Raw genomic sequence first — 27,368 nt, 5'->3', positions numbered from 1 at the left:
GCACACTGCTCTGGGACTGTTTCCCCCTCGCCCCGCACACTGCTCTGGGACTGTTTCCCCCTCGCCCTGCACACTGCTCTGGGACTGTTTCCCCCTCGCCCTGCACACTGCTCTGGGACTGTTTCCCCCTCGCCCTGCACACTGCTCTGGGACTGTTTCCCCCTCGCCCTGCACACTGCTCTGGGACTGTTTCCCCCTCGCCCTGCACACTGCTCTGGGACTGTTTCCCCCTCGCCCTGCACACTGCTCTGGGACTGTTTCCCCCTCGCCCCGCCCACTGCTCTGGGACTGTTTCCCCCTCGCCCCACCCACTGCTCTGGGACTGTTTCCCCCTCGCCCTGCACACTGCTCTGGGACTGTTTCCCCCTCTCTCTGCCCTCTGCTCCCGGAATGTTTCCCCCACACTTCCCTATGATCTGGGACTGTTTCCCTGCCATGCACCTGTTCCCAGTCTGCTTACCCCTGTGTCAGCTGCTGCCCCGGGACTGCTCGGTTGTAACTTCAGAGCGTTTTCTCATGACATGGAGCATCAGATGCATTCTGTGTTGTAGCTTATCTCCAATTTCAATCGCCTCCCAACAATGATGCCAGCAGTGGGTGCAGTGCTCAAACGGAGTCCCTGTTAACATTTTAAGTAGGATATTAATTACTTCATGGCTTTCACTTTGCACCAATTATAAGTGCAGTCTTAACTTGGAGTAAGTCCACCCCTCCACAGAGCAAAGGACATTGAAGCTTCTGAGATGAGCTCCCTTGTTGGCTTGGTTGCTGTTGTCAGGCCATACTTTATCTCTGAATCTTCAGTGCACAAGTTCATGTTGATGAAAGGGAGAAGCAGCACTGCACAGATGCAAAAATGATGGCATAGGCAAATTTTGCATGTGAGTCTACTCATCCCACTATGCTGTCTTGCTGAAAATCTATCTCTCAGTTCATTTTGCTACGCCATTTCAAACTTTTCTTTTTCAAACATTCATTGACTTCTTCTTTAAAAGCCATTACAAATTCAGCTTCTACCATGGTTTGTAATTGAGCAAATCTCAATTAAGCAAGAAATGAATTCTACTGATTGATACTGTTCTTAAGAGCATAGATGCAAGAGTAGATCATTCTACCCATCAAACCTGCCCTACTATTCAGTGCTACTTTCCATACTATCACCATATCCCTTACTATCATTCGTTCTGGAAATGCTCTTGATATCAACTTATTGACTAGTGTACATTATTTTTCCTTATTCACATTATGAAAATTTCCCATCATCATGCCACTGAAAAGAAGTACACTTCTAAAGTCTCTGATCCCTCATACCCTTGTTCACCTATACATCCTTGCAAAGCGTGACATCATAACTTGAAATGCAACCTAGTCAATGAGTTACAAATGTTTTCAAATCTGTCAATGGGATCACCATTTCCTTCTCTCTAATCTATTCTCGCTCTGCGATCTTTATGATATATGCATTCCTCAAACCCTTGAGCATCCCTGATTTTGATCACCGCATTAATATTTGTAAGTTTTGGAATGCCCATCATGAACCTCTGTACTTCATTTTCCAAACTTAAGAGTATTATTTCAACTAACATCTTTGATCAAGCTTTTGGGTATCTGCCTTACTTATACTCAATGTTTTTCAGTGATGAAATGCCACTTTCTAAATTAAAGGCGCTATATAAATGCAAACTATTGGTCTTTGTTACCTCCTTGCATTTGCTTTTTAATTCTTCTTTCTAAACATAAGATCTCTCTTTTTCAATGCATCTATATCAAACAGCACTTGGTTCTTTTTGTAGATTTAGGTACCCAAGCACTCTCTCGCTCTCTCTCTTTTTACTATTTTGTGTATTTGACGATCCAGAATGAATTGTTTTACTTCTCTGCGCTGAGGTTATTTGGCATCTGTCTGATCAATCCTGTAAAATGCCTTGTTCAGTTGAAACCTGCTCACAGTCCTCTTGTTGTTAGCAATACTGCCAGTCTTTGACTGCAAATTTTGATCTGTGAGGTGAAAGAAATGCTTTTTATTTTGGAATTCTCCCTGTTAGATCCTTATTTGGTTGTTCTAGCTTGAGAAATAGTCTGAGAGGTGGCAAGCTGATGGAGCAACCCTTTTTAAATAAAACTTTACACACAGGTTTTAAAATATGTACACTGCTAGCTTATTTTATTTATAGTTAACAGGTAAATTATAGTTGTCAAACACAAACAAAGCCGCAGGAATGCATGGAATATTGCTGTTCACACTCTGACTTGAGTAGTATAATCAACCAATGTGATTGCCTGCCTATTTTTAGAGTGTTTTAAGTGTTGTGTAAATTATGCAGATAAGCTCAGTCATTACATTCTGATAGAAGGCAGGGCCAAGAGAAATCTCTTCGGACTTTTCTCCCGTTCATTTAGATCGGGCCTATTTTCTCCCATTACCCAGCAAAAATCTACCAATTTCAGTCTTGAACACCAGTCTTTAACTGTAACCTCTGTTGTGGAACAGGGAGGTGAAAGAGCAGTTGAGTATTTATCAACTGGCCATCTGATTCAGGTCATGACGGAGCACTATCTCAGTTTGAGGAAAGTATAGGTCTGCTTGTAGAATTTCACTCTGGTCAAACCTGGGTTCCTTTGGTTTATTTGGCCCATTGATTGGACAAAGCGCCGGACATTAGCGAGCCTTGAAAATTCTCTTTGTTTTATTCATCCACAAAATGTGGACATTGCCAGCTGAGCCAGCATTTATTGCCCATCCCTAGTTGCCCTTGAGAAAGTGCGGGAGAGCTGCCTTCTTCAACTGCTGCAGTGCATATGATGTACGTACACCCACATTGCTGTTAGGGAGGCAGTTTCAGAGGTTCTACTGAGCCTCAGTGAAGGAACAGTGACTTAGTTCCAAGACAGAATAGTGTGTGGCTTGGAAAAGAGTTTACAGGTAGAGGTTTTACCCTGCACCTGCTGTCCTCATCCTTGTAGATGGTAGAGGCCACAGATTTGGAAAGTGCTGTTGAAGCAGTTGCTGCAGTACACTTTGTACATGGTACGCACCGCTTTTACTATGTGCTGATGGTGAAGAAATTGAATTTTGAAGGTGGTAGGTGCGGGCTGCCAATTGAGCAGGTTATTCTACCTTGGACGATGTTGAGCTTCTTGAATGTTGTTGGAACTGTATTCACCCAGTCAAATGGAAGGTATTCCAATACATTTCTGACTTGTGCCTTATAGATGGTGCACAGTCATTAAGGAGTCAGGAGATGAGTTGCTCGTTGCAAATCTTCTAGATCTCACCTATTCTTGGAGGCTTAGCATTTATTTGGCTGTTCCTGTTCCAGATCTAATCACTGGTAGCTCCAAGATTTTGGTAATGAGGATTCTGTGATTAAATGCCAAGGAAAGATGGTTAGATTCTCTCTTGTAGAGAAGGTGATCATTTTTGTGGTGTGAATATTACTTGTCAACCTAAACCTGGATGTTGTCTAGGTCATACTTCAGTATCTGAGGAGCCATGAATAGTGATCATTGTACAGTCATCAGCGAACAATGCTGAAGGATTCAGAAATGGGAATTCCATTTGAATGTCATGGGGTAATGGTTCAATTTTCACTAGTTGCCTAAACTTGTGTGGCACAAATATTACTTGCTACTTGTCATCCCAAATCTGGGTATTGTCCAGATCTTGCTGCATTTGCACATGGACTGCTTCAGTATCTGAGGAGTCATAAATGGTGCTGAACATTGTGCAACCATAAGTGAATATTCCAACTTCTGACCTTATGAAAGAGGGAAGGTCATTGATGAAACACTGAAGATGGTTGGGCGCAGAACAATACTCTGAGGAACTCCTGCAGCAATGTCCTGGAGCGGTAACAATTAACCTTCAATAACCACACCATCTTCCTTTGTGCCAGGTATAACTCAAACCAGTGCAGAGTTATGCCCTTGATTCCCATTAATTTCAGTTGTGCTAGGGACTCTGGTACCATAGCGAGTCAAATGTGACCTTGAAGTCAAGGACAATTACTCTCACCTCACCTCTGCGGTTAAGGTCTTTTATCTATGATTGTAATGAATTCAAGAACTGAATGACCCTGGTGGAACCAAAGCTGAGTCACACTGAGCAGGTTATTGCTTTTTCCCAGTCCCCAGTTTTGTTTTTATCTCAGCAGGCAACTTAGAAGTGAGTAAATGGTTTCCAGCCTTTCACAGTACTGCTTGAGTCCAGCTGCTCAGATCAGCATGAACCTGGCCCAGTGACATTGCTTCCTTAGAATATTACTGCCCACTCTGTGGGAAAGTGCCAGTCTGCTCTCTTCGAGGTGCAGCTGGAAGGTGGGCATAAAATCCTTACTTCAAAACTCAGCATCAGACAGCTGCCTTTATACGGTAACCGGTGAGGAAAGCTCCTTGCAGGTGGCAAGACTACTTTGGGTAAAAGCAAGGAATTGTGGATTTTGAGATTTTAATTTTTTCTGCATGAATGTACATATCTTGAGGTTCATTTTAATTCTCGAAATCATGCACTGTATGTCACCTCATTTATTACAAGAGGAATTTGTTCCACTTTAGGAATCTGCTAAGTTACTATAGTTACCACAGATTGTGCAGCATTTAAAGGAATATTACTGAAAAAAAACTTTACCATTAAATATATGGAAAATTAAAAATCAGTATTTTACTGAATTTTTCAAAAGTTATGTTTCTGTTTAATTTGTTGTTTAAATATTCTGGCATAAGATTATGGATTTTTTGTTGTTGTTGTTTCCTTGGCAGGTTTACATGGTCACCAACTTATTTTATTTTCCTTTTATTAAGGGTGGCACAGTGGCTCAGTGGTTAGCACTACAGCCTCACAGCACCAGGGACCCAGGTTCGATTCCAACATCAGGTGACTGTCTGTGTGGAGATTGCACAGTCTCCCTGTGTCTGCATGGGTTTCCTCAGGTTTCTTGCCACAGTCCAAAAATGTGCAGGTCATGCTAAATTGCCCATAGTGTTCAGTGCATTAGTCAGAGGGGAATGGGTGGGTTACTCTTCGAAAGGTCGGTGTGGACTGGTTGGGCCGAAGGACCTGTTTCCACACTGTAGGGAATCTAATCTAATTACATTGTTTTTAAACTTCAGTGATTTGTATTCAAGGTGGATATGTTTCATGACTTTAACTTGCATCTGACATGTCCACACTGCTATCTGTGGTTGGTTTTGTGCTACTTTTGTTTCATTCATACTTGTCATGGTGGTTTGTTTTACATTATGACATTTTTCCTGGACTTTCACACTGCAATAGCTCACTGACGTTTGATTACTGATATTGAGCCCACACTCCTGGCCCAGTCAATTCATTAAAGAAAATGTAAATGAATTTCATTTTGTTTCTGTGACCTTTCCTCCTCTCCCTCATCCTCAGCCAAGAAAGAAAGCAGGTCGATACTGCAGCTGCTGGATAATGCACAGACTGGCCCAACTATTGCTGCTTCTATCGTACTCACTGTGTCAGCAATCAGGAACACAGCTTCTATCTTGCCACTCCGTCGGAGCAGAATTTAATTTTTTGAAGCAAAAGTGATGTTTTCTCCTCAGGAGTGTTTCTTTCCTGTAATCAACAATTTCCACTTTAGCACAGTGCTGCACAATTGTTTAAAAAGATGCCTCCTGTGGTAAATTAATTTGTCACTGCCTGGGCTGGCTGACTGACATTCTCAGGTGAAACACTTACCTGCTGTTTCACACCTGTGGGCATGGGTTTGCATCCAGATCATGCTGTTTGGAGAAACGTATCCTCTCTCTGATGGTTTATATCTAAATAATGTGAGTTTACAAGTATAAAGTCAGATGGTTCTCTGGCCCAAATCCACTGTAGGAAATTGTCTATAATTTAACAGTAAATCATCGGTCTCAGTTGGAGTATAAAAATTCTTGGTGCAGGAAATGGAGATATTTGCAGAAGGTGGTTCGCTAAATTGGAGGCATTACAAAAACATGTTGGCAGTGTACCTTTAATGTAGTAACATTTCCCAATTTCTCAGGACACATTATCTGCTAAAACTGTGCCACAAGATATTGGAACAGATGATCAAAAGGTTGGACAAGGCAGTAGTAGGCTTCAAGAAGCAAGAGAGCAGTAAGGATGAGAGAATAATGAAGAGGTTCAGGGAGGGACCTCAACAGCTGAAGGCACCGTTGGAAACTTAGGCGGGATCGGAGAAGGGAATTTGGAGCATCAGAGTTCCCGAAGGGTTGTAGAGCTTGTGAAAGCTACACAGATAGGGAGGGGCAAGACTATTGAGGGATTTGTACATAAATTTGAAGTATTGTTGGACCTGAAGCCAACATAGGTCAGTGAGCACAGGGATCCTTAGAAAACAGTACTTGAGGTTGTTCTTGCTGATGTTTAGACAGCTTTCCCTGGGAATGTTTAAAGTTGAAATGCATTATGAAGTAAAGGAAAAATGTTTTCATTTCTTCTCATGAATATTCTTCAACTTGAAATGTATAAAAATGCACAACTCAACTTTAACGTGTGCAGTACAGCAATCCTTTTTTTCAATACGGGTCGTTCTGCTATAACACGACAGCTGTGTTCCTCGTGACCTCACGCTTTAGAAAATTATACTATGGCAAACCGCTATAGAAAATCGTGCTGTAGAAGATCGGTAATAGAAAATCGCTATACCCATTCAGTAGAAAGTTCGTATTATCCAAACAAAGTCAACATTCATCATTCATCAACCATGTTGTATCCAATTCGCGCTGAAGAAACATGCATCATAGCAGAATTACTTGTACCTTTTTCAGTGCTTGAAAAAAGTGAATTATTCAGAACTAAATTGGGGACCATGTCAAATAAAGCAATTACTTGGTTGTCCAGTATTTTAGGAGATCATAAGAATGTGAAAGGAGTCAATCCTTCCTAGTTTTGTTGCCGCTGACGGTCTTCAAAGTCGAGTATAAATCAATGAGACTTTGTACAGATAAAGCAGTTAAGCACTACAGTGTTATATTTTATCAACATCCATGGAAAGGACATTTTTTTTCTTTATTAGAGTCATAGAATCGTACAGCGTGGAAACAAACCATTCAGTTCAACTGGTCCAGCCAACCACGTACACAAACTAAGCTAGTTCCACCCGCCTGCATTTGGCCCAACCTTCCTATTCATGTACTTATTCAAATGTCTTTTAAACGTTGTAACTGTATCTGCATCAATCACTTTATCAGTCAGTTCATTCCACACACGAACCACTCTCTGCCCTTCATGTCCTCTTTAAAACTTTCTCCTCTCACCTTAACATATACCCAGTAATTTTGAAATCCCCCACCTTTGGGAAAAGATCTTTGTTATTCGCCTTATCTCTACCCTTCATGATTTTATAAACTGCTATAAGGTCACCCTCAACTTCCTATCCTCCGTTGAAAACAGTCCTAGTCTAGCCAGGCTGTTTTTATAATTCAAACCCTCCATTGCCAGCAACATCCCAGTAAATCTTTTTCTAAACCTTCTCCGGTTTAATTATGTCCTTCCTATAACGGGTGACCAGACCTGGACACGGTGAGGCTTCTTCTGCAGCACTAACATCCTGTACAGCCTCAACATAATGTCCCAATCCTATACTCAAAGGTCTGAGCAATGAAGGCAAGCGTGCTAAACACCTTAATCACCCCGTCTACCTGTGATGTAAATTTCAAGGAAGGTATCTTAAAAGGAGAAGCTTTTGAACTTTTTTCAAAATTAGAAGCTGATGGGTTATACCAAGCAGCCTTTGTACCTCTGAGCATTGTCTAGATTCACATGATGATAGAATCTTCAGGATAAAAGAAGATGATTCAGCCCTCTGTGCCTATGCTGACTATTTTAAAGAGCTATCTATTTAGTCTCATTCCCATATTCTTTTCCCACACTCCAATTATTTCATCTGCTTCAACTATTTGTCCAGTTCTCTTTTGAAAATTGTTCTTGAATTTTCTTCCACTGTTTTCCAAATTGTAATGTAAAATTATTCTCTCTATTTTTCTTAAGAAATTTTCCCAATGACATTAAAGCTGTGTTTTCACCTTACTGATGCTTTTACCAACAGGAACAATTTCTCCCTACGTATTATCAGTTCTGTTAAATTTATCCTTAACCTTATCTCCTCTAATTAGAACAATCATGGTCTCTTTAATCATTCTACACAACAAATGATGCTAATCCTTGGTATGTTCTAGTATATCTCCTCCACGCTATCACTGACATCCCGACGTCTTTCCTGATATAGGGTGCTCAGTATTGGACTGAATGTTCTGCCTGAGACCTAATCACTTAGCCCTTGTTCAGATTGCTTCCTGCTGTACCTTCCATATGACCCGCTTCATATATTAAAAGCCATGGCCCACAAATGTACTACAAAAACATATAGTAGAGGTAAGAGATGATTGCTGAGAGGGGAATAGGAAGATAGATTAGAAACATAATGCTACTTACTTCTTAAAAGTCCTGCGATAGAGAAGAATTACAGTTAATCTGTGGTTGATGTACTCTCACAGCAGACCTTTGCTTTATACCCCTGGGTTTTCAGACAGTCAAAGACTGCAGCCCAAGGGCAAACAGTGGGTTAAGTTCAATTCATCTTCATGTAGCAACTTAATAATCTGACGACTCAGGGGAAAACTTTCCTGTTTCCTCCCTGGAGATGAGCTTCTGATCATTAGTCATTTTTTCTAAGTATGTAATCCTTCTATACAAGAGGTGGTGATCTGCACATATTATGTAATTCATTGTGGTTTTAAAATTTGAAAGAAATTCCAATTTGTACCCTGCTTGGGAGAGCAGATTGATTTTCAAATCTTCCTGCTCCAGGTTTTTGATTACCTCATCTGGCTTAGTTCTAGAAAAATAGACAAGAGATTAATTGCCATGATTGTTCAACAATCAATAACTGCTAGATGGTAGAAGGCAAACTGGATAAATTTTGGAGTTTTTTTTGTCTGTCATGACTGAGATAGGAGAAATACACTGTCTTTCTTGAGTTCCAGTATTCTATCAGTTAAACATAAGGTGAATTGTTTTACCCATTTCCTGATAGCCAATTGTATGCTTTCTCTATATTAAACTTAAAAACTGCATCAATCAAGTTCCCTTAATAAAGACAAAATTATTGATGTATTTTAAAGGAAATCTTGACAATGAAGATGCAAAACTCATTAACATGGTTTGTAATATGAAAATGTAAAATGTTTACCAACCCAAAGAAAACATGCACAAACACATAGTAAAAGGAAAATATATGATTTTTCTCTGCACAGGTTCATTTTCAGGGGAAAGAATAATACTTCTGGCCTATCCGTCTTTGTTCTTGAAGACAAAAAGGGTGAGATTTTGAGGTGTTCAGATGGCTAATTTTCTGGCATGTGCTATGTCACTTATAGGAGTTATCTTCAGGACTTTGGCAGATGTAGCTGGCTCAGGAAACATTGAATCAAGAAGACTTCCAGTCACTCTGGATTTACCACAAAGCCACTCCAAAAAGAGACAACCTGAGTGGCTTGTTCTGTAACAGGCATTTTCTTCCCACAACTGAAAGGTAAAATGCTGTTCAAACAGGACAGCCAGAAAACACAGTCAGGTAGTTTCTCTGAAGTGAGTTCAAATGACCAAGACCAGTAATTATGTAGAACCTGGGGTTTCCAAGAAATGCTGTTTTGAAGAAAATAAGTTCCAGTGTTCCTTGTCATTGACCTTAGTGAAAAAAAGTCCAAGTATTGATTGATTGTCGCCACATGTACTGAAATACAGTGAAGTGTTGTTTTGCATGCTATACAGACAGATCGTACCATACAAAGTACTTAAGGATAGCACAACAGAGTGCAGAATACAGTGTTACAGCTGAAAAGAAGGTGCAGAGAGAGTGACAAAATTAACATTTGAGAAGTCTGTTCAAAAGTCATATGAATCCATTATTGCACATTTTGCAATTTCTAGATACCCCACTGCTTCTTGACCGATCATTTCTCATACATAAGTCATGTACATAGAATTCATAGAATCCCTACAGTGTGGAAACAGGCCATTCAGCCCAAGTGTACACCGACCCACCAACGCATCCCGATCCTCTACCCTATTCATGTACATTTTACCCCTGACTAATAGACAATAGGTGCAGGAGTAGGCCATTCTGTCCTTTGAGCCAGCACCACCATTCATTATGGCTGATCATCCTCAATCAGTTGGTTAAAATCAATGACTGCAGATGCTGGAAACCAGAGTCTAGATTAGAGTGGTGCTGGAAAAGCACAGCAGTTCAGGCAGCATCCAAGGAGCAGTAAAATCGACGTTTCAGGCAAAAGCCCTTCATCAGGAATACAAGTATTCTCATCCTCAATCAGTATCCTGTTCCTGCCTTATCCTCATAACCCTAGATTCCACTATCCTTGAGAGCTCTATCCAACTCTTTCTTGAAAGTATCCAGAGACTTGGCCTCCACAGCCTTCTGGGGCAGAGCATTCCACATACCCACGACTCTCTGGGTGAAGGAGTTTCTCCTCATCTCTGTTCTAAATGGCCTACCCCTTATTTTTAAGCTGAGTCCTCTGGTTCGAGACTCACCCATCAGCGGAAACATGTTTCCTGCTGCCAGAGTGTCCAATCCTTTCATAATCTTATACGTCTCAATCAGATCCCCTCTCAGCCTTCTAAACTCAAGCATATACAAGCCCAGTCGCTCCAATCTTTCAACGTAAGATAGTCCCGCCATTCCAGGAATTGACCTCGTGAACCTACGCTGCACTCCCACAATAGCCAGAATGTCTTTCCTCAGATTTGGAGACCAAAACTGCACACAATATTCCGGGTGCAGTCTCACCAGGGCCCTGTACAGCTGCAGAAGAACTTCTTTGCTTCTATACTCAATTCCTCTTGTTATGAAGGCCAGCAAGCTATAAGCTTTCTTCACTGTGGCAACAGGCGGGATTTAAGGATGGTGAGTTGCCTTCCTGGTGCCAGGATTAAGGACATGGCATACAGAGTGCAGGAAATCCTCAAGGGCGAAGGTGAAGAGCCAGAGGTGGTGGTACATGTCAGCACAAATGATGTCGGGAAGAAGAGGAGGAACATACTACAGCGGGACTTCGGAGAACTAGGAAGAAGGCTGAAAAGAAGGATGTCCAGAGTGGTTATCTCCGGTTTGCTTCCAGTTCCTCGGGCTGGAGAGACCAGAAACAGGGAGATAATGGACTTGAATGTGTGGCTGGGGAACTGGTGCAGGAAGCAAGGATTTAAATTCTTGAATCACTGGGGTATGTTTTGTGGTAAGCATAAATTATACAAAAGAGACGGTTTGCACCTTAATAGGTTGGGGACCAGCATTCTGGCAGGCAGGTTTGCTACTGCAACACAGCTGCATTTGAACTAAGTAGCGGGGGGGAGGGGACAAACTGGAAGTTGAAGAAGGAAATTGAAGGAAAAGTTAGAACAAGGGAAGTCAAGAAAGACAACGGTATCAATGAAGCAGAAAACTCAAAAAGGGATCATGCCGTAAGGTTGAGTGAAATAGGGGTTGATAGGAAGGGTGAGGGCAGTAACAAATTAAAAATACTATATATGAATGCATGAAGTATTAGAAATAAGATGGATGAGCTTGAGGCTCTTTTGGAAATTGGCAGCTACGATATTGTGGGGATAACTGAGATGTGGCCTCAAGTGGACAGTGCCTGGGAAATGAATATTCAAGGCTATACGTGCTATCGTAAGGACAGGCTGACGAGCAGAGGGGGTGGGGTGGCCCTGTTGGTAAGGGATGATATTCAGTCCCTTGCACGGGGGTCCTAGAATCAGGGGAAGTAGAGTCAGTATGGATAGAGCTGAGAAATTCTAAGGGTAGAAAGACCCTCTCGGGAGTTATCTACAGACCCCGAAACAGTAGTATGGGTGTAAGGTGTAAGTTGAATAAGGAGCTGAAATTGGCCTGTAGCAAAGATATTACTACAGTTGTTATGGGGGATTTCAACATGCAGGTAGATTGGGAGAGTCAGGATGGTATTGGACCTCAAGAAAGAGACTTTGTGGAGTGCCTCTGAGATGGATTCTTAGAACAGCTGGTGCTGGAGCCTACCAGGGAGAAGGCAATTCTGGATCTGGTATTGTGCAACAAACCAGAATTGATCAGGGACCTCGAAGTGAAGGAGCCATTAGGAGGTAGTGACCATAATACAATAAGCTTCAATCTGCAATTTGAAAAGGGAGAGGGTAAATTGGTAGTGACAATATTTCAGTTGAATAAAGAGAACTATGGAGCTATGAGGGAGGAGCTGGCCAAAGTTCAATGGTGCAATACCTTAGCAGGGATGACTGTGGAGGAACAATGGCAGGTCTGTCTGGGTATAATGCAAAAGATGCAGGATCAGTTCATTCCAAGAAGGAAGAAAGATCCTAGGAGGAGGCAGGGGTGGCCATGGCTGATGAGGGAAGTTAAGAAACATATAAAGTCAAAAGAGAAAAAGTATAACATAGCAAAGATGAGTGGGAAAATGGAGGACTGGGAAGCTTTCAAAGAACAACAGAGAATTACTAAGAAGGAAATACACAGAGAAAAAAATGAGGTACGAAGGTAAACTGGCCAATAATATAAAGGAGGATAGTAAAAGCTTTTTTAGGTATGTGAAAGGGAAAAAAATGGTTAAGACTAAAATTGGGCCCTTGAAGACAGAAACAGGGGAATATATTACGGGGAACAAAAAAATGGCAGAAGAGTTGAATTGGTACTTCAGATCTGTGTTCACTGGGGAAGACACAAGCAATCTCCCTGAGGTAACAGTGGCTGAAGGACCTGAACTGAAGGGAATTTATATTTGCCAGGAATTGGTGTTGGAGAGACTGTTAGGTCTGAAGGCTGGTAAGTCCACGGGGCCTGATGGTCTACATCCCAGGGTACTGAAGGAGGTGGCTCTAGAAATCATGGATGCATTGGTGATTATTTTCCAGAGTTCGATAGATTCAGGATCAGTTCCTGCGGATTGGAGGATGGCTAATGTTATATCACTTTTTAAGAAAGGAGCGAGAGAGAAAGCAGGAAATTATAGACCAGTTAGTCTGACCTCAGTGGTGGGAAAGATGCTGGAATCTATTATAAAGGATGAAATTACGATACATCTGGATAGTAGTAATAGGATAGGTCAGAGTCAGCATGGATTTATGAAGGGGAAATCATGCTTGACTAATCTTCTGGAATTTTTTGAGGATGTAACTCTGAAGATGGACAAGGGAGATCCAGTGGATGTAGTGTACCTGGACTTTCAGAAAGCCTTTGATAAAATCCCACATAGGAGGTTAGTGAGCAAACTTAGGGTGCATGGTATTGCGGGCAAAGTACTGACTTGGATTGAAAATTGGTTGGCTGACAGGAAACAAAGAGTAGTGATAACGGCTCCATTTCGGAATACCAGTGGAGTACCGCAGGGATCAGTGCTGGGACCGCAGCGTTTTACAATATATATTAATGATATAGAAGATGGTATTAATAGTAACATTAGCAAATTTGCTGATGATACAAAGCTGGGTGGCAGGGTGAAATGTGAGGAGGATGTTAGCAGATTACAGGGTGACCTGGACAGGTTAGGTGAGTGGACAGATGCATGGCAGATGCAATTTAATGTGGATAAATGTATGGTTATCCACTTTGGTGGCAAGAACAGGAAACATGTTTCCTGCCTCCAGAGTGTCCAATCCTTTAATAATCTTATACGTCTCAATCTGGTCCCCTCAACAGGAATAGGAAGGCAGATTACTACCTAAATGGAGTCAAGTTAGGTAAAGGGGCAGTACAAAGAGATCTGGGTTTTCTTGTACACTAGTCAATGAAGGCAAGCATGCAGGTACAGCAGGTAGTGAAGAAAGCTAATAGCATGCTGGCCTTCATAACAAGAGGGATTGAGTATAGAAGCAAAGAGGTTCTTCTGCAGCTGTACAGGGCCCTGGTGAGACCACACCTGGAGTGCTGCGTGCAGTTCTGGTCTCCAAATTTGAGGAAAGACACTCTGGCTATTGAGAGAGTGCAGCATAGGTTCACGAGGTTAATTCCTGGAATGGCGGAACTACCTTATGTTGAAAGATTGGAGCAACTGGGCTTGTACACCCTTGAGTTTAGAAAACTGAGAGGGGATCTGATTGAGATGTACAAGATTATTAAAGGATTGGACACTCTGGAGGCAGGAAGCATGTTTCCGCTGATGGGTGTGTCCCGAAAAATAAGGGGGAGGCCATTTAAGACAGAGATGAGGAGAAACTTCTTCAGTGGTGGGTGTGTGGAATGCTCTGCCCCAGAAGGCCGTGGAGGCCAAGTCTCTGGATTTGTTTAAGAAAGGGTTGGATAGAGCTCTCAAAGATAGTGGAATCAAGGGTTATGGAGATAAGGCAGGAACAGGATACTGATTGAGGATGATCAGCCATGATCATAATGAATGGTGGTGCAGGCTCGAAGGCAGAATGGCCTACTCCTGCACCTATTGTCCATTGTCTACTGTCACTGCCTGTTGTACCTGCATGCTTGCTTTCATTGACTGATGTACAAGAACACCTTGATCTCGTTGTACTGCCCCTTTACCTAACTTGACTTCATTTAGGTAGTAATCTGCCTTCCTGCTCTTGCCACCAAAGTGGATAACCACACATTTATCCACATTAAACTGCATCTGCCATTCACCTAGCCTGTCCAGGTCACCCTGTAATCTCCTAACGTCATCCTCACATTTCACCCTGCCACCCAGAGTAATGCACCTAACCTGTACATCCCTGAACACTACGGGTAATTTAGCATGGCCAATTCACCTAACCTGCACTTCTTTGGACTGTGGGAGGAAAGCGGAGCACCCAGAGGAAACCCACGCAGACACGGGAAGAATGTACAAACTCACCAGGCAGTTACCTGGGGCTGGAATCAAACCCAGGTTCCTGGCGCTGTGAGGCAGCAGTGCTAACACTGAGCCACCATGCCATACATGTTTATGAAATTATATGAAATGCTAGAATGTTTCACTACTTTATGATAAAAGCAAAATAACTACCTTCATGCTACTCTTCCAGAAAAAAATAGGCTGTAAACACTTAGTGTCGGGGATCTCTTGAGGAACTTGAGGATTATCAGTGCCCGTAGAAATATTCAAGGAAGATGGGAGAAAAGAAACATTGGAATGTGATGCAAACCCATTTCATTTGACTCTGCTTACTTTGAGCTTTCTTAAGATCATAAGCTGGCTCCGAGCCTTTACATGGATTAATCCTGCTTCCTTATCCCTTTGAACATCGCAGTTTTTCATGAATTGACAATTCTGCCATTCTACCAAAGGAGCTCCCCTCCAGTAAACTGTTGAAACACTCAATGCAACTGCCTTCCAGAATTTCAAGCAAAGTGTACGTGTAATGCAGATTTAAGTGACTTCCGACATTCCCCTCATCGATCAGCAGCAATTTGAAAACTTTAAAGGTCAGCAGTTTGTTGGAGGTGATGCTAATCGTTAGAGCAGTAAACTTTATCCCACACTGTTGTGGAGTTCTGAGCTGTATTAAGAGGATAAAGTGCTGCAGGTGGTATCTTGCTTCAGCAATGTGTTATGGGAGCATTTTGCAAGCGTCCTCACCAGAGGAATTGCAGAGTTTCACCATTTCAGGCAACTCCAAGGTTGGCACTAAATGCTAGTCTTGCCATCAACCCCACACCCTGAGTACAAATTTGAAAGAAAAATTATCTGTGTGCAGGTTGGCATTGGCAGAGATCTAGGACCAAGTTTTCTGTCTTCTCAATGACAGTTGAGGAAAACAAAATTTCTTTCTTTCGTTTCAAACGAAAACATTATTTAGAAAACTGATGTAAAAATTTCTTTGTAAATATCTTTTCTCAGAACTGTTCTGAAGAAGAATTTGAAGCGTTTACTTTGGTCTGGCAGCATCTGTGGAGAGAAAGCAGAGTTTTTTCAGTAATCTCTGTTTTTGTTTCTGATTTCCAGCATCTGCAGTTCTTTATTTGTTTTTTGTTTTATGCTTTGTTTTGATTTTGTTTCTTTTTATTATTTTTACTACTTTCTGCCTTATGACAACTTAGGAACATGGTGGTGTCATGGTAATATCACCAGATAGTGCTCCAGAACCCTGGGCTAATATTCTGAGGACATGGACTTGAATCGCACCAGGGCAGATGGTGGAATTTTAATTCAAGAAAATCTGAAAGGCAAACGTGTCTAATGGCAACCAATGGTGGTTGTCGTAAAATCCCATCTGGTTCATGAATGTGTTTTAGGGTAGGAAATTTACCGTACCTCCTCTGGCCTGCATGTGACTCCAGACTCACAGTGATGTGGTTGACTCTCATTGCCCTCTGAAATACCTTAGCCAATCCATTCAGAAAGGATGTGGACTAAGGGGCATATTTTTAAGGTGAGAGGAAAAAGATTTAAAAAAGACGTGAGGGGCAAATTCTTTACAAAGAGCGTGGTTCACGTGTGGAAGAACTTCCTGACGAAGTGTTGGATGTGGGTCCAAATACAGCATTTAAAAGATATTTGCTTAAGTACATGAATAGGAAAGGTTTGGAGGCAAATGGGCCAATAGCAGGCAGGTGGAACTAGTTTAGTTTGGGGTATGTTTGGCATGGACTGGCTGGACTGAGGGATCTGTTTCCGTGCTGGATGACCATATGACTCTATGACACCACGGACATAAGCAACAAATTCTAGCCTTGCCTGCGACACCTGTATCCTATACAAGAATGCAAAATCTCTATGTATTGAAAGCTAATTATGAAAGTGACCTTTTCTTTTGAAAATTTGTTAGCACATCAGTAATACCTTATAATAAAAAAAGAAATAATTACCATGAAAGTGACTTAGATTAAATGGAAGAGGATTGTCTCCTTTCATCTCTGGAGCCGAGATGTAAATGCAGCTCCAACCAATAGGATGAAACTCTAATCAAAGCAAAATATTGTGGATGCTAGAAATCTGGAATAAAAACAAAGTGCTGGAGAAACTCAGCAGGTCTGACAGCATCTGTGGAGAGACGAATTCAGTGACTGTTTCAGGTTTGAAATGACTTCTTCAGAACTGAAACAGGCTGAATAATGAGAGAGAGAAAAAAAGGGAGGGGGAGCAAGTGGAACAGATTGTGACGGTGTTTAGAGCAAAAATCTGGAAGCGCCAGAAGTGGTGAAGGAGCGATAGAGATGGTAAAAAAAGTGTTAACAGAGAGGCAAGAATGGACATTGGATCCTGGAAAATGAGTCTGGCGAAGTAGCAATGGGACCAAAGAAATGGCAGAGGAACTGAATACAAATGGCAGGTGAACTGAATGGGTACTTTGCATCAGTTTTCACAATGCAAGACAGCAACAGGGGGCAGAGGTGGGTATAGTGGCTATCACTAAGGAGGTGCTGGAGAAGCTGAAAGGTCTGAAGGTTTGGCATGGATGCCACCCCAGAGTTCTGAAGGTGATTGTAGGAATTATTGGAGTCAAGGAGGGTCCCAGAGGATTAGAAAGTGGCTAATGTAACTCCCCTGTTTAGAAGGAGGGAGGCAGAAGACAGGAAACTAAAGGCTGGTTAGCTTGACCTTGGGCATTGGTAGGATTTTAGAGTCCATTGTTAAGAATGAGCTTTTGGAGTAGTTGGAAATGCTTGGTAAAATAGGGCTGAGTCGGCATGGCTTCATTACATGCCTGATAAATCTGTTAGAATTCTTTGAGGAGGTAATGAGCAACTTAGACAGGAAAGCCAATGGATGTGATCTGTTTGAGAATCCAGAAGGCCTTTGACAAGGTGGCACACAAGAAGCTGCTAAATAGGATAAGATAATGTTCAGGGCAAGTATGGCATGAATAGAGCATTGGCTAACTGACAGAAGGCAGAGAAAGGAGATAAAGGGGTCTTTTTCTAGGTGGCAGGTAGTGACTAATGGTATTGCACAGGGTTAAGTGTTGGGACCACAACTATTCACATTATATCTTAACAATCTGAACGAAAGAACTGAGGGCATTGTTGCTAAGTTTGCAGATGATACTAGGATAGGTGGAGGGACAGATAATGTTGAGGAAACGGGGAGGTTGCAGAAGAGTGGGCGAAGCAATGGCATATAGAATATAGTGTGGAAAGTGTGAGATTTTCATTTTGGTAGGAAGAATAGAGATTATTTTTTCAACACCAAAAGGCTTCAGAAATCTGAAGCATGAAGGGACTTGGGAGTCCTAGTTCGGGATTCTGTTAAGGTTAACATGCACGTTGACTTTGCAGTTAGGAAGGCAAATGCAATGTTGGCATTCATTTGAAGAGGGCTAGAATACAAAAGCAGAATGTACTGCAGAGGCTGTAGAAGATTCTGGTCAGACTGTATTTGAAATACTGAGAGCAGTTTTGGGCCCCATATCAAAGGAGTGATGTGCTGGCATTGGAGAGGGATCCAGAGGAGATTTACAAGAGTGATCCCAGGGATGAAGAGCTTGTCATATGAGAAGCAGTTGAAGACTCTGTTGGGTCTGCACTCCATGCAGTTTAGAAGGGTGGGGGGAGTGGGGGGGGGAGGTGGGGTGGGAGGTGGATCTGATTGAAATTTACAGAAACTGAGAGGCCTGGATAGAATGGAAATGGAGAAGATATTTCCACTGCTAGGAGAGACTACGACCTGAGGGCATAGCCTCAGGGTGAAGGAATGACTTTTTAGAGCTGAGGTGAGGAGGAATTTCTTCAGTGAGAGCTTGTTGACTATGTGGAACTCGTTGCTATAGAGAGCAGTGGAGGCCAAATCATTGAGTGTATTTAAAATAGAGACACACAGGTTCTTGACTGGTAAGGGGATCAAGGGTTACAGGGAGAAGGCAGGAGAATGGGGTTGAGAAACATATCAGCCATGATCAAATGATGGAGCAGACTCAGTGGGCCGAATGGCCTAATTCTTTTCTTATAGTTTATGGTCTTACGTTGAGTGACAATGTGAAAAATTTACAGGCGGCATGGTAGCTCAGTGATTAGTACTGCTGCCTGACAGCGCCAGGGACCTAGGTTCAGTTCCAGCCTTGGGTGACTGTCTGTGTGGAGTTTGCACATTCTCCTGGTGTCTGCGTGGGTTTCCTCCAGGTGCTCTGGTTTCTTCCCACAGTCCAAAGATAGTAGGTCAGGCGAATTAGCCATGCTAAATTACCCATAGTGTTAGGTGCATTAGCCAGGGAAATGGGTCTGGGTGGGTTACTCTCCGGAGGGTCAGTGTGGACTTGTTGGGCCAAAGGGCCTGTTTTCACACTGTAGGGGAATCTGATCTAATCAGACAGGAATCTAATCTAAACAATGGGTCCACTCTGCTAAGACCAAAGATGAAATCTGTCCTGGGTTGTAAAAAGTTACACAAGTTAAACTTGGGGTGTTTTAAACCAGGTTCCAAGTTAGTGCAGGTTTACTACACAAGACTGAAATTTGGGGCAAAATTAGTGATAACTCTCAATCTGTTGTGTATGTTGTATATCATTGATGCTGATTCTCAAGCATGGATCTCAGGGACACTCCTGTAAATCAAAAGTGAGGCTTCTGGAATTTACTAATGCCAGCAATTAGGACAACCCATCAGAGAAGCTGGCTCCAGTTGTAAATGTCTTGGCTCAATCTGAAAGCATCTTTAGAGAGGCTACAAAAATTAATGGTGTGGTAAATACAAATATGAGACTCCCGTAGTGAGAAATGCTTGGCTGTTGAGCTTATGGCAAATTGTTGCCCTTCCCAAAATGTGGATTGTAATGATCATGAGCATCTTCAATTAATCACAATAAGAGGAACTGCAATAAAATTCAAAATCAACTTCAGTTTAAATCCTGTTTGAGGTGCAATGCAATTCTGGATTCGTGTTGAAAAGCTCTTTACTCCATTCCTTTCCCCCAAGGGAGAGCTAGTAAGCTTTATGGCCTGACTGGCTAAAGTACTTTAGCACTAGCCAGTAAGTGCTGGATAGAGATGAACTCAAATCAGCAGGAGACATTGGCTGTTTTCTTTAGGTATGTAATTTGTGAGTCATTGTGTTTGTGTGTTAAAGCAGTTCTTGTTTTTTTTCTGATGCTTAGGTAGGAGCAATCATTTTACATTGCAAATAAAAGTGCGAGTACACATGATTAAAAGCAAAAATACTTTGAAATATGGAACAAATCAGAAAATAACTGGAATATTCAGCAGGTCAAGCACCATCTGTAAAAAGAAAGACGTGTAATGTTTTAGACATGCCATGCCAGCTGAGCGGATAGTTAACCCCCTTTTTTCTCGACAGATGCTATGCATTTCGAGTATCTTTTTATGTTCAGTTTCTGTTTTCCTTCATGATTGAACAGTTTCTCAGTGCATAAATGGAATCTATCACATTATCAAACACTGACGACCCATTTCTCTTTCTACAGTCTGAAGACCTGGGCACTTGCAGTCAGTATGACATTGGAAGGCAGAGCCGGAGCATGATGCCCAGTGCGAGCTGCGTCTTCCCTGGATTCATGCTGCGAAAGCCATCCTCTGAGACAGATATTGAGAACTGGGCTTCCAAACACTTCAACAAGCACACACAGGGAATATTCCGTCGCAAAGTATCCATTGCCAACATGCTGGCCTGGAGCAGCGAATCGATCAAGAAGCCCATGATAATGACGGCTGACCGTAATGTGAAGAAGGAAGCATGCGAAGTGTTCAAATTGATCCAAATGTACATGGGGGACCGGAGGGCCAAGGTGGACCAGGTTAACGTGGCCCTGGAGATCGCCACAAAGGGCTGGAGCATGCAGGGCCTGAGGGACGAACTGTACATCCAACTGTGCCGGCAGACCACCGAAAACTTTAGATATGAGAGTCTTGCCAGGGGCTGGGAATTAATGGCCATCTGCCTGGCCTTCTTCCCTCCTACTCCCAAATTTCACTCCTACCTGGAAGGCTATATCTACAGGCACATGGATCCCGTGAATGATGCAAAAGGTAAGCCTCTGATGGAAAAAACACCCAAGTGGACTATGTATAAACTTATATATTTCACAAGAGGACAAATGAGAACCTTTTTTTGCCCTCCCCTCTCTGAAATGGTTAGTGCATCAAAACATTTCACTGCTTCTTATATGTTATATACATCTATCAAGTACACCTCCATAACATGCACATCACGTTAGCTCCCCTGCATGAACTTGTGGCTGCTGGTCATGGCTTTAAGTTTTTTTTTAATGATATCTAGTTGAAGCAGGCAGTTCCTCCATAAAATGTGTTGCTGCTGCGAGACAAGGGGCCTATGTAACACTTAGAAGTGTGTGTAAAAGGAGTACGTGTAGGAGATCCAGGCAGGGGTTGGGAAGGACACTGCTGAAATGCTGATTGAGATACCCATATTGAGTGTAGTTTGTGGGAAAAATAGGAACATAGAACATAGAACAATACAGCACAGAACAGGCCCTTCGGCCCACGATGTTGTGCCGAACTTCTAACCTAGATTAAGTACCCATCCATGTACCTACCCAAATGCCGCTTAAAGGTCGCCAATGATTCCGACTCTAACACTCCCACGGGCAGCGCATTCCATGCCCCAACACTCTCTGGGTAAAGATCCCACCCCTGACATCTCCCCTATACCTTCCACCCTTCACCTTAAATTTATGTCCCCTTGTAACACTCTGTTGTACCCGGGGAAAAAGTTTCTGACTGTCTACTCTATCTATGCCTCTGATCATCTTATAAACCTCTATCAAGTCACCCCTCATCCTTCGCCGTTCCAACGAGAAAAGGCCGAGAACTCTCAACCTATCCTCGTACGACTTCCTCTCCATTCCAGGCAACATCCTGGTAAATCTTCTCTGCAAAGCAGAGAAATGACATCCAGTGAGAGTGAGTAGACTGTTGTTGGGATGAGGTGAAGGAGCCTCTTGGCAAAACCACATCGTCTCCAACCTCATCCGTGTTGGCAGATGTCGTTGGTGATGGTGGGGAGGGCTATCTGCATCATATCTAAGTCCCTCTGCAGCCGACAACAGCCCTCCTCACTGTCCACAACTCCACCTATCTTCGTATCATCTGCAAATTTACTGACCCACCCTTCGACTCCCTCATCCAAGTCATTAATAAAAATTACAAACAGCAGAGGACCCAGAACTGATCCCTGCGGAACTCCACTTGTAACTGGAACAGGAGGAAGTCATGGCAAAAGGAGGCCATTCAATTAATTCAAAATTTACTTATAATCTCCATTCCATCTACCTGTTTTCATCAATTAATCCCTTATCCATCTAAGATTTTATCTTTACATTTACCCTCATCCAACAAAGATCTATTAATCTCAGTTTCAAAATTTTCAATCACATCAGAATTCACAGTTTTTTTTTAGAAGGTTGGAGAGAACATGGAGATTTCCTGATTTTCCCTTCCCTTTATGTGAAGGAATGCTTTCTGACATCCTGACAAGCTGTAATTTTAAAGAGCTACCCTTGGATTATCGTTCCTCCAGTTGAGGAAATCATTTCTCCCGATCTGTCCTATCACGGGCTTTTGTGGCCCTAAGTACCACGAGTAGGCCACCCATGCAATTTCTTTGAGTCTTCCATAGGTTTTGGTATTGATATACTGGAGTGTATAATATATTCAAAATATAAATTAATCACTTCAAAATTAAGACTAAATAAACAGAAAACTGTTTTGATTATGATCAGTGGAAGTTGACCAATCACATCATTCAATGACACACTTGGCTTTCAATATTGAGTCTCCTAATCAACCTTAGATTTCTACTAAGGAAAAATAGTCACCCTGTAAATCTGTTCAGAATTTCATGAAGATAATGGTACAATTGAAGATAGACGACACTAGAAATAAAAGGTTTTATGACAATCTCACCACAACAGGTCTATAGTTAAGCCATCTGCTTAGTCCTTGTTTAAAGCTAATTCTGGCCTCAAGCTGTTTGAAGTTGTCATTTTAATTGCTTATCTAATATATAGTGTAAGGACAAAGAGGACAGTATTTAGTAGAGTTGTAATCCCAACACATTATTGGCCATAACTCACTGATGATGAATTAACAGGACAGGCCACTATTGAGCTATAAATTATATAGCTCACTGCTATCACTGCTCCTCACATACTTTCTACATGTACCACTCACAGAGGGTGATAGATATCAGAACAGTTTTTTTTGTTCTGTCACCATTTGAGTAATGCATCCAAGCGTGTAGAGCAGGTATGATTTTCTAGGTAAAAACAATGACTGCAGATGCTGGAAACCAGATTCTGAATCAGTGGTGCTGGAAGAGCACAGCAATTCAGGCAGCATCCGAGGACAGGCAAAATCGACGTTTCGGGCAAAAGCCCTTCATCAGGAAGCAAAATCGACGTTTCGGGCAAAAGCCCTTCATGAGGGCTTTTGCCCGAAACGTCGATTTTGCCTGTCCTCGGATGCTGCCTGAATTGCTATGATTTTCTACCCAGTCTCTAGAATTGCGTGTATGAATACTGAAGAAAGTGGTTTAAATAATTGATCTTGATACTGGTCTATATATCTGTCTCTTTGGCATTTTATAACCACCAAGTTCTGAAATGCTAGTGCTGAGAAATGCAGCAATTTCGATGCACCATGTTTTCTTAGTATCACTTCCTCTCAAGCAAAGTACAACTAAAATGTTTTTACTTTGGTGATGCAGTGTGTTTGTGTCACTATCTCCCAAAGCATGACTCCCATTCAGTCTGAGAGAACAATGTGGAGATGGGTCCTACCAAATTTGACATGTTTACCTTCAAGATTCTGATTGACTTATTTTATCAGTCAGGGTATCAAGTGACATGGATCAATATGTGGGTGTTTTGAGGAGAGGTACTAGTCAGTCACAATCTGATTAAGTGTTGAAGTAGGTTCAAATATGAAATGGCCTCCTCCTGTTCCTGTGCTTCTGTGGTTGATGTCAGCTGTATGAAACCTATTCTGGAACCTGACAGCATCAACATCCCACTGTCACAAAATGAAAGAAACTTTGGTCATAGAGCAGCAGCCTTCAATTGTGCTTCTGCATACTTGAGAGTGTGATTTGCTACAGAACATTTCCTTCACTAGGCATCCTGTCTGACTGATGCTGGCAATTCATGCCAAATACCAGAAGGTTTTGTACAATAGTACCTAAACCCATAAGGAATTGGACTTATCTTCTTCTTGAGTTATTCTAGACTTTATTCAGAAGTGAAGTGACAGTGACAGCGACAGCCCTTTATATTGAGACCACATTTGACGGAGTGTGGCATCAAAGATTCCAAGAAAACTGGAATCAATGGGAATCAGAGAAAACACTCTGCTGGATATAGTCAGAATAGCATGTAGGAAGACAGTTATGGTTGTTGGAGATCAGTCATCTCAGTTCCAGGACATCGCTACAGGAGTTCTTCAGGATAGTGTCCTAGGCTCAACCATCTTCAGCTGCTTCACCAAAGACCTTCATCATAGGATCAGGCATGAAGATGTTCTCCAATGTTCAGCACCATTGGCAACTCTACTATGCAGTCCATATCCAAATGCAATAAGATCTGGACATTACCCAGGCTTGGGCTGACATGTAGCAAGTAACATTCACGCCAGCCAGATGTCATCTCCAATAAGAGAGAATCTAATCACTATTTCTTGACATTCGATGGTGTTACCATCACTAATCCCCCAGAGTCAACATTCTGGCAGTTACCATTGGTGAGAAACTCAACTGGACTCACCATATAAACACAGTGGCTACAAGAGCAAGTCAGAGGCAATGAATACTGTGACAAGTAACTCATTTCTTGACTGTCCTGTCCACCATCTACAAGGCACAAGTCAGGAGTATGATGGAATACTCCCCACCTGTCTGGATTAGTACAGCTCCAACAACACTCAAGCTTGACACCATTCTGGACAAAACAGCTCATTTGTTTGGCACCAAATCCACAAGCATCCACTCCCTCCACCACCAATGCTCAGTAGCAGCAGTGTGTGCTGTCTACATTGCTGAAAATCACCAATGATCCTTACACAGCTCCTTCCAAACCCACACCACTTCCACTGAGAAGGACATGGGCAATAGGTACATGGAAACATCACCACTTGCAAGTTCCCCTCTGAGCCACTCACCATCCTGACTTGGAACTATATCACTGTCGCTGAGTCAAAATCCTGGAATTCCCTCCCTAAGGACGTTGTGGGGCAACCTACAGCACATGAACTGCAGTGGTTCAAGAAGGCAGCTCACCACCAGCTAGTCAAGGGTAACTTGGGACAGATAATAAAGACAGTCAGTGATACCCAAACCCCACAAGTGAATTTTTTAAAAATCTGATCAACCCTCCATAATAAATCATTAAAAATTTGCTGTTTGGAAAGGACCTGACATGGGGGGCTATAAGAGGCTGCTGCGTGTTTACTCATCTTACAGCAGTTCTAAAAGATTCAGGAGAATGGTAACGTGTTCATTCTTTTGTGGAGATAGTCATACTGTATGTGCAGGTGCAGATTTGGGCAAGAACAAACTCTGCAGGAGGTCTGGGAATGGAAAACTCTAGAGGCATGTAAACAATTGGAGTTGAGTAGCTGAATGTAGAGAGATCAATTCTTATAGACATGGGAACAATTTGAACAAGTTCTCATTTCCATTGACTGCCTTTTCACAAGAAAAAGGAGCAGGAATAGACCATATAGCCTGTTAAGCCTGCTCTGCCTTGTAATACAATCATGTCTAATCTTGGGCTTCAACTTTCCTTTCCTGCCCACTATCCTCCAATAAGAGACAACCAAACCAACACCCCTTATTGCATTGCCATCACTGAATCACCCACAATGAATACTCTGCAGTTACCATTAACTAGAAATTCAACCGGACATGCCATATCAATAAAATGGCTACAAGAGCCAGTCAGAGGCTAGGAAGACTGCAGCAAGTAACTCACCTTCTAACTCCCCAAAGACTGTCCACCATCTATAAGGCACAACTCACCACTTGACTGGATGAACGTAACTCCAGCAACTCACAAGAAGCTTGACACCGTCCAGGACAAAGATGCTCACATGAAAGCAACTACAGACTATCCAAAACAAAAACAAATTGCTAGAAAACTCAGCAAGTATGGCGGCATCTGTGGAGAGAAATCAAAGTTTATGTTTTGGTTTAAGTTTTCCTGGTAATTTCTGATTTCCAGTATCCAGATTTTTTTTTGCCCAGTCAATCCAATCTATCTTTATAATTAAAACTCTCAAACCCAGGTAACATCCTGGTAAATTTGCTCTGCACCCCCTCAAGTTCAGTCACATCCTGCTTCTAATGTGATTCCTGATCTGCACACAGTCTAGCTGTGGCCTAACCAACTTCTTTTACAGTTCCAGCATTATCTCACTCCTCTTAAACTCTGTGCCTTGGCTCATATCGACAAATATCCCAGTTGTTGCCTTAACCATTTTATCTACCCTTCCTGCCACCTTGAGGGATGGGGGACTTGCATACCAAGGTCCCTCTGATCCTCAGTGCTCCCCTGGGTCTGACCTGCTTGCCTCATTTGTCCTACCAAAGTGCATCACATCACACGTACCTGGGTTGAATTCCATGTGGCCGATGTTATATCATCCCTGAACTTACTGATCAACCCTCCCATTATTTTCCTTGGAGCATTGGAAGCTGAGGGATGATCTTATCAAGGTTTATAAAATCATGAGAAGCATGGATAGAGTGAGTAGCCAAGGTCTTTTTCCCAAGGTGGGACAGTCCAAAACTAGAGGGCAGGGGTTTAAGGTGAGGGGCAAGATTTTAAAAAGGACCTGAGGGGCAACTTTTTCATGCAGTGTATGGGACAAGGGTCTGGATTAGAGTGGTGCTGGAAAAGCACAGCAGTTCAGGCAACATCCAAGGAGCAGAAAAATCGATGTTTCGGGCAAAAGCCCTTCATCAGGAATACAGGCAGAGTGCCTGAAGGGTGGAGAGATAAATGAGAGGTGGGGGTGATGAGAAAGTAGCAGAGAGTACAATAGGTGAGTGGAGTTGGGGATTAAGGTGATAGGTCAGGGAGGAGAGTGGGGGAAGGTAGCAAAGAGTACAATGGGTGGATGGGGGTGGGGATGAAGGTGATAGGTCGGGGGGGTGTGGAGTGGATAGGTGGAAAGGAAGATAGGTTGGTAGGACAAGTCATGGGGACAGTGCTAAGCTGGAAGCTTGGAACTGGAGTGAGGTGGGGCGGAGGGGAAATGAGGAAACTGGTGAAGTCCACATTGATGCCCTGGGGTAGAAGTGTTCCGAGGCGGAAGATGACGCGTTCTTCCTCCAGGCATTGGGCGGTGAGGGAGCGGCGGTGAAGGAGGCCCAGGACCTCCATGTCCTCGGCAGAGTGGGAGGGGGAGTTGAAATGTTGGGCCACAGGGTGGTGTGGTTGATTGGTGCGGGTG

At 42.5% G+C, this 27,368-nt stretch overlaps 1 protein-coding gene across 2 annotated transcripts in view; it reads left to right on the top strand.

Annotated features, from left to right (window-relative positions):
- arhgap39 (Rho GTPase activating protein 39) overlaps positions 1-27,368 on the top strand; it is a 650,153-nt gene that overhangs the window by 401,457 nt on the left and 221,328 nt on the right. For both annotated transcript variants that reach the window (XM_043690879.1, XM_043690878.1), the window contains exon 5: positions 20,369-20,930. In XM_043690879.1, the coding sequence (XP_043546814.1) occupies positions 20,369-20,930 (562 nt within the window). The remainder of the gene's footprint in view (positions 1-20,368; positions 20,931-27,368) is intronic.

This window comes from Chiloscyllium plagiosum, chromosome 5 (genome assembly GCF_004010195.1).
Source record: "Chiloscyllium plagiosum isolate BGI_BamShark_2017 chromosome 5, ASM401019v2, whole genome shotgun sequence".
NCBI lineage: Eukaryota > Metazoa > Chordata > Chondrichthyes > Orectolobiformes > Hemiscylliidae > Chiloscyllium > Chiloscyllium plagiosum.
This window is presented reverse-complemented; position numbering and strand designations above follow the sequence as displayed.